This window comes from Chelmon rostratus, chromosome 9 (assembly GCF_017976325.1).
Source record: "Chelmon rostratus isolate fCheRos1 chromosome 9, fCheRos1.pri, whole genome shotgun sequence".
In the NCBI taxonomy this organism is placed as follows: Eukaryota; Metazoa; Chordata; class Actinopteri; order Chaetodontiformes; family Chaetodontidae; genus Chelmon; species Chelmon rostratus.
Window position 1 is genome coordinate 27,641,396 of NC_055666.1, and position 11,894 is coordinate 27,653,289.

Below are 11,894 nucleotides of genomic sequence, written 5' to 3' on the forward strand. Positions count from 1 at the left end.
TAGACATGCAGCCAGAGGTCAGAGGTCTCAGTTGCAGGCTGCAGTCCAGCTCAACTTCCACGAGTCCTTTTTCTGTTGTCGTCCTGTTGTGACTCAAGTTTAGAGTTTGTTGAGCCGTGTAGCTCCGGGGGCGCCGGCGCTCTGTAAGCCTCCTGCTGACACGACGTTCGGAGGCAAAGCACTTATTAAACAGCCGCTCTGAACTCAGCAGCCACTCGCACATGACTTAACATTTTTGCAAGCACCTTGCTTTTGCATGGGAAGTGCTTAAAAACTAAAATCCACGGCAGCGGCGGGCGTGAGAACGTGGGGAGGGGAAGGAGGAGAAAAAAGACGGAGCGCGGCCGCTACTCAGCACTCCCCGGGATTAGAACGCACACATCAACCCACAAACAGACAGAAAAGCCGACCGTAGCTCCTTTTGCAAAAAGGAGGCAATGAATTTAAATTATGCATGAAGCAGAGGGCATTTTGGGAAATAAGCGCCATTCCCCGGGAGAACCGGCACCCCCCTCCGCCCCCTCCAGCCCCCAGCCTCCAGTATCAAAGAATGATCTAATGTCACGCACAGAAGAAAGGTTACTTTCTGCATACGCATTGATATTTCTGCTTCCATCTCTGACCTTTTTCCATTCTCAGCTGTGATTTTTTAAATGCGAACTCAGCCCAGCGTCCGTCCGTCTGTCATTTTCTGTCCGTCTGCGTGCTCAGGATTAAAGTTAAAACCATTAAAAAAAAAGAACGACAAGAAAGCAAAGAAAAACTCACGATATTAATATACAGACAGAAATGAAATTATTTATGAAGCATCTTCTGTGCGTCATCTCTCATTGTGCCATCTCCTGTAGGTAAAGAAAAAAAAACAGTTCCAGTGTTGTTATTTTTGCCTTAATTGGCTGTTTGTGCAACATAATTAACGTTTTAACGAATCTGAGCGTGTTTTTTTCCTCCTTTAAATCAGCTGATCCTGTTTCACGCTCAGCGCCCGCCGTTTGAAATGCGGTTTCCGTCTTTCAGCAACAAATTAAGCGACGTTCCTGGCACTTTGCGAACTGATAGCGACTTTAAAAATACTCACTGAGCTTTAATTAATTTCCTTCGAATGGAGAGCTGCGTGTGTGGATAAAGGGATAATGACAGTTTTAACGTTGTGCTCTTGCCAGCCTGTACGCAGCTGAACTGTGACACTCGCAGGTTTGTTGGCAGCGTTCACTCCAAACCTTCTGCGAACTGAAATATCAGCGTCTGACTGGAAACCTTCATCTGTCTTCAGTCCATGTACAGTCAACTGTACCTCCAAACTTGATCATCTCAAAGGAAACTGTACTGCAGCCAGGAGATAAACTCAAATCAGAGAGCTCAAACAAGCAACTACACACAAGACAGCACATGAACATCATAAACATCAATAAAAAAAGATAAAATAAAAGACAGAAACTCTTCTGCTTCTGTTATCAGGCTCAATCTAAGAGAAGTACATGGGAATTTTATCATAATTCTACGATACAACTCCCATAATCCACCCGTCTTTTCTCCACCCGTTTGATTAAATCTGCTTCAATTCATCTGTGTGTCTTTTAAAAAGGACTCTGAGGGAGCGTCATGTCCATCTCTGACCTCTTCATCCTCTGCTGCTGTTTCCAGGTTGCTCATCCTTTCTTCGTCTCTTTGTCTTTCTCTTTGCAGACCTCAGGCCTCTTCCCGACGTGGCCATGACCGGTAACTGCACCCATGAGTGCACCGAGTTCGGCCACTCCGACTCCTGCTGGATGCCCGGCCAGCCTTCCCCCAACCGCAAGGTGTCCAAGAACGCCCCCAAGCTGTCCACCTTTGTGCCTTACCAGGAGATGGACGGACAGGAGCAGCTGATGGCCAACGGCAGCCCCAAGCCCCTGACGATGGAGGAGCGTGGTGCGGGCAGCGGCGGCGGCGGCAGCAGTTCCAAAGTGGCCAACATGCGGTTCATGACGCCCTACAGCAGTGCCTACCCTGGGGGTGGAGACTCGTCCGGTAAAGACTGTGGGCTGGAGGAGATCCCACTGAGCCAGGCGGTGGAGTACCACTCGGCCACCACGCCGACCGGCCAGACCTCCAAGAGGGAGATCTACCTGTGAGGGCGCAGCTCTCCACCTTAAACCCCCACCCACCTCCTCCCCACACTCCTCATCATCCCCCGTCGCTGCTCGCCACCACCTGTCCCGGCCCCCTCACTGCCGGCCCCTGTGCCTATTACTCGCTGTGCCGCAGCACCGACTCCCCTTTGTCCTTTTTATAACTGCATCCACCGTACAAGGCTTTAGACCCTCGCCCACCTCGCCCACCGCCACCGCCGCCACCCCCTCTAGAAACCAATCAAATGTAAAATAGAATTAATTAAAATCGATTGAAGAAAACACGCGGCTCCTGTTGCTGCGGAAGGAATGTAAACTACACCACATCGTTGTGATAATTTAATGGGAAACTATTTAGCTACTCACGTATTTGAGTTGGATTTTTGTGCGTTGCTTTAGGCTATGTTACCGTGTTGGAACACAAAAAGAAAAAACACCTTCGGGGGAGAAGGAGAAGTACATCTTGTAAATCCTACTTAAGTATACTGTGTAATGCTATCTATCTGGATTTTTTGGGGATTTGGATTTGTTTGAATTTGTGTTTCTTTATCGTTTTTCTCTGTCGACTTCGGAGCCCCCGGAAATACATTTTTGAGCCGAGTTGCATCAAATCAACCGGGCTCGTTTTTATCAGGAACAGCTTGTCATCGACGTAAGACGTTCGCGGAAACGCCGCCGCTTTCCAACCTCCGGAGTCGCTGTCGAGAACTTTTTCAGGTCTGTTCATTTTCTTGCCGTGAAGAGGTCTTTTTTCAGTGTACAGAGCTGTAAATACTACCAACAGGAAACTGCTGTGGCTGTCAGTGTGGATCCGTGGCTGTCGTGCTGTCTGGAGATCTTCATGTAACGTCGGCTTGATGGACTAAAAACCTTCGCATGTACAGAGAAACGGCGCCGCGGCGTTTGCCGTCACACTGCAGGAACCTGGACTCTTGAGCATCACCGACGGTGCCGAGTTACAAACAGACTTTTTCTTATTTTTTTTTTCTCTCCTCTACAACTTTACGACACACTTGAATTTGGGTTCTAGAGAGGACAGAATGGTTCAAGGTGCACTGAAGCCAGTTTATTCAGGACTGAATGAAATCTGAGTTCTGAGTGTTTCAGTGGATCGGCCAAAGCTGATATCAGCTCACATTGTTAATGCTCTTGTCAGTAGTATTCCATAAAATGACGTGAGATTATGTGACGGTTGAATCGATCCAAAAAAGTCCCAGAAAGAGTCGAAAAATTAAATTCTGCTTTCACGTGATTTCTCCACCTGTGAATCTTGTTGCATGTGGAATTATTTTTTTACTCATCAAACATTCACATGTGGAAAAAGTCTAAAAGTTTAGAGTCCCGGCAGCTACCCCTCCAGGCTGCAGCGTTCAACGTTAGTCTATCAGAAATTAATCCGCAACAATTTTGATGAATTATCGTTAAATTTCTTAAATTGAGCTGCATTGTGAACTGAGTATGTTTGAATTTGGACTGACAAAATATATAAAACATCACCTTCGCTTCTCGGAAATTCTGATATTTTACTACATTTTTTTTACTCCATTACATGCCTTATAGGTAGTTCAATGTAACGTCTGTCCTGAAGGTGGCGCGAGAGGACGCGTCGAGAAGTCACTGACATCAAAGGGGCTCATCCTCTGGGGAGCAGGAATGTGATCACTGTCATGACAAGCTGCTGCTTAGATTTTGATCATTCTTGAGGTCAAAGCAGAAGCATCTAAATTTGCCTGATGGCGGCGCAAGAGGAAAGATCAGACGGTCACAGAATTTCTTGCACTGTCCTCTGGGGAACATGAATATTCATGGTTGATCTCATCCGAATGCTGCAGCTTGTTGAGGATTTAAGCAGAGCTTGAAAAATTTGTCCTGATGGTGGATGTAGGTGAAAGGCCGGGGAGGACATCAAAGTCTTTAGGTTTCATCCTCTGGGGAGCAGGAATGTCCACAGTTTGGCTTGTAGGTGTTGAGAGATCCTGATCAAGTGTCACACGGACGGATCGATGATTCTTATTGATGCGAGGCTCATTGAAAAACACACAAATTAACAGTCACTCAGTGAGGATGAATGATTTTAAGGCTTTAATACAAACAGGACGTGTGTGCTGTTTGTGAAACAGTCGCACCAGCACCGAGCAGCCGTGTGGCCACCGTGTGGCTGCCGTGCCGCCGCCGCGTCGCCGCCGCGTCGCCGCACCTCGACACATCACAGCTGCGCTGCTTCGAGTTTGTTGTTTGTGGGAACGTGGTGCATGTCTCCCTGCTGGGTTTTTGAGTTTGAGGGAAGAGCTCTCTGGTCAGCGTCGCGTCTCGTTAGCTCCCACCTCTTTACCTCCTCAGTGTGAGGCCGAGCCGTTTGACGTTTAGCACGAGTATTTATTAAACCTGTTAGCTCTGTGCGGTGGGGGAGGTGGGCGCCGCCTCCCGCGGTGCTGCAGTCTCACAGAAATGCAGGATTAATGACACCTGCGCGGGCCTCAGTCCACTAACACCCACTCCACACAGCGCAGCAGAGAAACTCTAATTACAACCCGAGGCTCTGCACATTACCGCCGATAATTTGCGGCAGGAAAAGCGAGCCGGTTTGGAAGTTCATTCGTTCTGAGCCTGGTGGTGTTAATGGCTGCTGAGGGTAATGTGAGATTTCACCTGTAGTGATGCACACCAGCTGAGACTGGATGGATGAAAAGAAAGGCACAGCGAGAGAGAGCGCTGCACAAAATCTCCCTAACAAGTCATTTAGTCTCTCGCTGAGTTCTGAAGTCTTAAAACAAAGCAGGAAATCAGCGTGTGGAGCGAGATCTCTCCACCTGTCTCCACTACACGTTCGGGTTTTTCAGGAGTTTTTCGTGCGACAGTGTTGAAGGACTGCATGTTTTTTGCATCATACGAATTTTTCAACCTTCAGTCTGGACTCCATGTTGACACAAAGCTTAGCAGAGACAGTCTGACCTTAAATGAACTCATCACTTGCAAAATGAGGATTATTAATCCATCGTCCTGTTTACAGAATAGAATAAAACATTTTCACAGAAAATATAAAATCTCCGATCTGTCTTAAAGAGACCTTCATGAATTTCTGAGTGTTTTCTCCTCAGCACACATCCATAAAATATAAATCTATCACTCAGAATGTAAACAGACCAAAACATATGATGACAAACCAAAATATAAAATATTTCAACAACATGTAAAATAGAAATGTGGCTCCTGCAGCACAAGACTTCAGAGTTAAATTAAGATAAATTTCATTTTTGACGTATTATTTGTGTTTTCAGCAGCCAGTAAGCATTGAGAGGACACATCCAATGTCCATTATTACTCTTACTGTGTCGTTTTTAAATCACAAATATTGAATAGCAGGAAAAGAGGCACATGTAGAGCACATGACGAGTAGATTATAGAGATTTATTGAACTCATAAACCACTGGAGCGTCTTCCTGAACGTGTCTGTAGGAAAACAAACATCGTGTGGGAGAACGTTGTGTTCAGGCGGCCTCGTGTGCTGCAGCCCGAGCCTGAACCAGACTACCCGCCTTAATGCTTTGAGTGTTACTTCCTCACGTGGAGGTAGGATGGGCGTCCTCAGGACCGCCCGCTGCTGCACGGAGAACCACAAGTCTGATCAGTTTCTATCGACAGAAACTAGAAATCAAACCTCTTCCTGCTGTAGAAATCTGCCGCACTTCATCTCGTTTAATAAAACTAATTAATTAATTTCAGAAAAACTTCCTGCAACAACAAAAAAAAAAGCTGCAGTGGGAGAGATGAGCGGGATGATCTCCGGCCTGCTGGCTGAGGAATCTCGACGGCTGAAGACGAGACTAAATGACTTGTCATTTGTTTTGTGTGATGTGAACATCCACCCTCCAGAATCACAGAGGGAACATCAAAGCGCTGCCGCCGGGCTGTGACGCCTTCGAAGTCTAAACAGGCAGCAAAACGAGGCCGTGCGCCGGGTCGCGGAGGGGTCGCGCTACCTCGTTTCATTAGGCAAACAATCGCCTTCCCTGCGCCTATCGGACCGCTCCCTGCCCCTCGTTTTTTTGTTTTTTGATGTCGTGCTTCAGCTCCGCCGCTTAATTGGTTTTTATTGTACATACATTTGTTTGTAGTGTGTGTGTGTGTGTGTGTGTTAACATGATTCAAAACACTCTGGTCTCTGAGGGTGATTTGATTTATTGTGGACGTATCTGCCTGTTTGGAAACACACACACACACACACACACACACACACACACACACACACACACAGTCGCAGTGTTCCCTTGCAGATAAATCAACCATCATTCAACCGATGTTCAACCCTCCCAGCGACAGAGATTTAGAGTTCACGGGCGCCGCCGCAGTCCCTCGCGCTCCCCGTCTTCCTCTGGTGATTTAGCGCCGGCGCTCAGAGTTCTGATTGATTATTTACAGACCCAACATGGAGGTCCACATCGACTCTCCTCTTTCTGTTTCCCCTTATCACACCTCACAGTTTCATCGTAAACAAGTCATTTTTTTTCTTGCCTCTCCGTGACGCCTGCCCGCCCGCCGCCGGCCGGCCGGCCGGTGGACTCCCAGGTGACTGGTGTGTTATGCTGTCTAAGGTAAAGATAGAGGAGAGGGGTCGGAGTCCTGAAGCGTCCGTTTACCCTCAACTCTTTGCCACCAATTAACCCAAGAAGAAGAAAAGCAACCTCCAGTGACCCCGATGACTCCTGCTGACCTCTGGCGTTGCTGCTGCCTTCAGCTCACAGCAAACGTGAGAGCAGGAGAGCAAACACACACCTGTGTGTGTGTGTGTGTGTGTGTGTGTGTGTGTGTGTGTGCCAACAACAATAAGAAAAATAGCAGCCATATACACTACATGGCCAAAAGTATGTGGACGGCCGGCTGTTTCAGCATCTACAACCGTGCTCATGAATAGCCTCGACACTTCTGGTTTCTATCTGATCCCATTCAGACACCAGAGCGTCAGTGATCCGGTCTGGCTCACAGCTGCTGTTCCAGCTCATCTCAAAGGTGTTGGATGGGGTTGAGGTCAGGACAAAGTGTTTGGAGCTGTTTTGTGCATTAGGACACTGTCATGTTGAAACAGGAAGGAGTGAACACGAACTGCCGGCTGAAACGTCGCTGTGTGCTGCAGCGTTAAGGTTCACCTTCAACAGTGTAGTATGTGGGCGGGGCTGACCACACACTTTGGGCCATGCAGTGAATTTAAACAGCACTTTTTCATACGTTAAGCGGAGAAAATTAAAAGACAGTGGAAATATGACAGAAAGAAGTCAACAGCCTCAGCCTTCCAGCCTTCTGATTAAAAACATACTGACAGAGTTTTCATTTCCAGCGAATGAACCAGTCTGCACAGTACACAACATACACTGTAAATATGTGTGTGTGTGTGTGTGTGTCTGTGTGTGTGTGTGCATAGAGATCCCAAGCTTTTTGGTCTTGAGGTTTCCTGTCAGACTACAAACACTTCCTGCTCCCTGGAGAAACACCCAATACAGCCCCCAATCCCCACCAACTACCCATCAACCCCCAGGAGAGCTGCTGTCACACACACCGACAGCCTGTGTGTGTGTGTGTGTGTGTGTGTGTTCAGCAGGTGTCTCTGCATGCAGAGCGTCCGCCTCCTGTCCTGCTGCCTTCACGTTCACTTCAGTGACAGATTATATACATACATACATAAATATGTATGTATGTATGTATTTCTGACATCACCAAAGTATTGAACGCATACGACAATATTCCAGAGAGAGAACAAAAAGCCAGAGGAAATAAAAGAGAACAGTGACGGCTGCTCCTCATCCTCTCCGTTTGTCGTCGTAGGCTTCTGTATGAAGAGCCTCACGTGTCTCGTTTATTACTGTTAAATGATTTGAAGAGCGTTTGTCAGTGCAGTTCTGAACTGTCTGCACATGAATCTGCAGCTTTTCTTTGCTTCCCTTTAACCTCAAACACACAGCGCTGACGTGCATCGTCCGTTCACCCCTGAAAACACGCCGGTTAAGATTTTAATTCAGTCCAGTTTTAAATGTTGGTTTAACCTTGATGTAATATGAAAAAGTGCACTGGTTCACTTCTTAAACACTATAAACTTACCGATTTAGGGTTTAAATGCTTTTATTTTGAAGCATACTGGTTTACTACTGACAGACATTATTTATGTAAGAAATCCGCTGCTCTACTTTCAGAGAAATGTTTTGTCTCCTTAAACACAGACGACGCGTCTCAAATTGTCTATTTTTGTCCTGATGTCCGACTCTTAAAGCTGCACTAAATATTTTCAGACTGACGATGGATCAGATGACTGCGGCCGTTTCCAGCTCTGCAGCTCTGAGGAGCTTTTCAGCCTCTTTTAGCTCCTGGTTTTGGTTTTGCGGCTCATTTCCTGTCTGGTTCAATCCCAGTGTTTGATAAAGCCACAGACAGACGGACAGACAGACAGGGTTGGCTGCCAGCTCGCGAGGAAAGTGATATTCTTTCTCAGGATTCGGTGGAGACCAAAAACGGAGCTAAAAGTAGAATCAATGCTGGACTGTTTGCTAACATGTTAGCAGTAATAACTTTATATCGGATGTTTACGAGTGTTTACAGCTCGTTCTGCTGCCTCCAAGTGGCCAAAAATACGAATTAATGCAGCTTTAAGAGGGAATTATCAACCCATTTTTTGCTTCTTCTCTAATTTCCTATGAAAACCAAAATTTTTCAAACAATGCCTCATATTTACCGACTGCTAATGTCACATTAAAATATTTCGTGGTGTTTTGGTCCGGTATTTGTAGGTAATGATGAGTCAAATTACTGACTCATAATCGTAATGGAAGAAAATTAATGATTGATTGAGTCAATTTTCAAATAAATGTTAACAGTTTGGTTCAAATTATTTCATAATCCAACATGAGTCAAAAGAAAAGAAGCAAATGTCTTTCGTCAAGTTAATTTTATTTATCTACTGAGCACAATTTGAGACGCAGCCTGTGTTTCGTACTTTCAACCCTTTCGTTTGCGTGAACACTGATCCAGGTGTGAAACTCTTTTTGAATCAGCTGTGAATTCAGCCGTTTGGTGGAATCTGCTCCTAAATGACAGTGAAACATGAATGTTTTTGGTTTCTGAGTCTGTGCAGTTTAATGGAAACAACACAGGAATTATTTTCATTCAGTGTTTTCCCTCGACGCCTCGCCTCAGCCTCGCCAGACGCTGAGCGATACTCGCAGTCTGTCGGTAACATCATGACTCAGTGAACTCATCTTCTCTCTCTTCTCTCTGTCCACTAATATTCAGTCTGGAACAAGTTTGTTCCTCTCATGTGATCCCTGTTTTTGTGTTTGAGACTTTTAATCGAAGCGATGAAAAACTCAAGACGCTAACTGAAGTGAACGTGTTGAGTTTTTTGAGACGCGTCCACAATCTGTAAAGACTCTTATTCCGGAGAAGAAGATTCATGTTCAATCAGGAGCTGCAGTCAGTCAGAGCTTTTCCTGCTGGAGAAATGGGCACGTGTAACGAGAGAGCAACTTGAGTTCTTCACAAAATTTGTTTTTGAAGGAATCAAGAAAAGCTTTGGCGCCATAAAAGAGAAGAAAAGCGTCCTGTCCACAGCTTTTCATCATAATAACAATGAGAATAATAACAGCTCAAATTTGTCATTTGCAGCCATTTTCCAACAAAAATTCAACATTGTGACTGTTTACTTCAAACAGGTAAAAATCCTTCAGTGGTTACGAAGCACTTCCTGTTCTGAATCAACTGGAAGTACTGAGAGTACCGACACATGACAAATGAGTATTTTTCTTCCATTGAGCTGGAGGACTGACAGGAAATTTTGTTCAAGTCGATGTTTCACATGTTGCATATCAGGCAATTTAGCGTCTTTCATTCGACTCTTCCTGAAAAAATACAAGTTTATTATAATGAATTTACAGTTTCCAAGTCCTTCAACCCCGATGACATCACCATGACGTCATCAGGGTTGATTTATCTGACTTCAGCTCCTCCAGAGCCACAAAAGATTCACGCTCGCAGGCTGAGCAGTCGCACCGGCGACGACTTAATTGACTCTGACAAGTAAAATGTGCAGAGTGCACCTTTAATAAAACATGAAGCTGCACCAGCCTCGACTGCTGTGACGGAGCGTCGCCGTCTCATTTCCATCTCTGAGGCCGAGCGCCACGCCTCCCTCTCTCCGGAAAGAAGAGTTAGTGTCATTTCTGGGCTAAAACTTCAGCTCGCATTAACGTTTCCAACAACGACTCACTTGACTTAAAGAGTCTCTGAGATGTGGACGAGTCTTTCAGACCACCTGCTCCCGGTCTGCTGGTTTTACTTTAGTTTTCAGGGTCGCTGAATCTGATCGCTGTAAAAGTCTGAAGTATAAAAGCGAGCGACATCATGAGAGCGGCAGACTTGTTCTGATCACGTGATGAAGTTTGGAGTGCTTTGCTGTTTTTTGGTTGTGTATTATACTGAGGCTGGAGCTTCTGAAAACGAGGCTCCAGCTGAGCATGAAACAAGCCAACTTTATAAATATTCTACATTTTTGTTGTTGTCGCGGTTGTTTTATCAATGTTATGGAATCAACACTGCTATAGACATACTGTATGAATATAAATGGTCGTTGCTGTTTTTTACCAGACGCGGCAGTGTAAATGATGTTTTCTGAGCGGGCAGACTGGACTCTGTGTTTTCTATTTCTTTACTCCATCACAACCGAAAAACCGGTTCTACACAGGATCTGACGCGACAGTCAAACAGCGGCGTCAGCTGCGACAAGCTAAACCCCAAACAGGAAGTCGAGATTCTCACGCTGAGTTTCGAAACTACGGAAGCTGAGAGCGGCCGTCGATGCTAATGCTAATTTTAGGGTAGTTATCTCGCGATCGTGACTTATCCCAGGATACGAGACTATAAGCATTAAAAACAACGTAATTCCACATGAACTACACTTCTTAACGTCGTTCACGGGCACGTACGCAACTCTGTTTATACGACGCTAACACAGGTTTTGTTGTGGACTTGACGTGACGCAATCAACATCATGTCGAGTTTTTACAGGTGTTGTTTTTTTGAGATAACCAAAAAACATCAAATAAAATAATAGCTAATCAGTTCATAGTCATGAGATAATGTTTGAGATCTTTAGATAAAGAAATGACCTCATTGTCTCTGATTATTAGCCTCGTATGTCAAGTCAATTTATTATGAGAGAGCGGTTTGAAATCTGAGATGTTTGTACATTAAATGAATTTTGTGGAGCTCAGAAAACTTGTGCATTACTATTTTTGTGCACACAAAAAATAACTTCTGGTCTCCATCAAATTCTCTTCTCAGAAAATACGGTAACCAATTTGTGATCATTAGATCATTTTGAGATAACGGCGTTAAATACATGGTTTTCTCGGTTTTAAAGCTAAAATGTCAGCACAACAGATACATGTTAGCCTGTAAAAGTTTAAATATAACTTAAAAGCTTGTTATTGTCAGTGGAGATGATGACTAATTAAGTAGGTCAGGACACATGTGTGCACTAAGATAACTGATTTGTGATTGTAGTAAAATGACGTTTATTCTTGGAGATAACACACCTAAAAAAAAATGGCCATGGCGACTCCGAGCTTCCGTACATCAAAGATGGAGAGGAAAACGTTTCTTTTTTTAAAAACTAGAATAAGAAAATAGCAGGACAGAGCTGCCGAGTCACTTTGTCTTTACAGGAAGTCCACGTTTGTAGCCTAATTGTTGGTTGGTTATATTTATATAGGAACAATGCTAGTGATGCCTTGTTTTTTGTAC

At 45.0% G+C, this 11,894-nt stretch overlaps 1 protein-coding gene across 1 annotated transcript in view; it reads left to right on the forward strand.

The window, feature by feature from the left end:
- The window catches only part of LOC121611855 (protocadherin-1-like), a 174,582-nt gene extending 172,468 nt beyond the window's left edge, over positions 1–2,114 (forward strand). Inside the window, exon 6 of the mRNA XM_041944565.1 lies at positions 1,687–2,114. Coding sequence (XP_041800499.1) covers positions 1,687–2,114 — 428 coding nt within the window. The remainder of the gene's footprint in view (positions 1–1,686) is intronic.
- Positions 2,115–11,894: the final 9,780 nt, after the last annotated feature.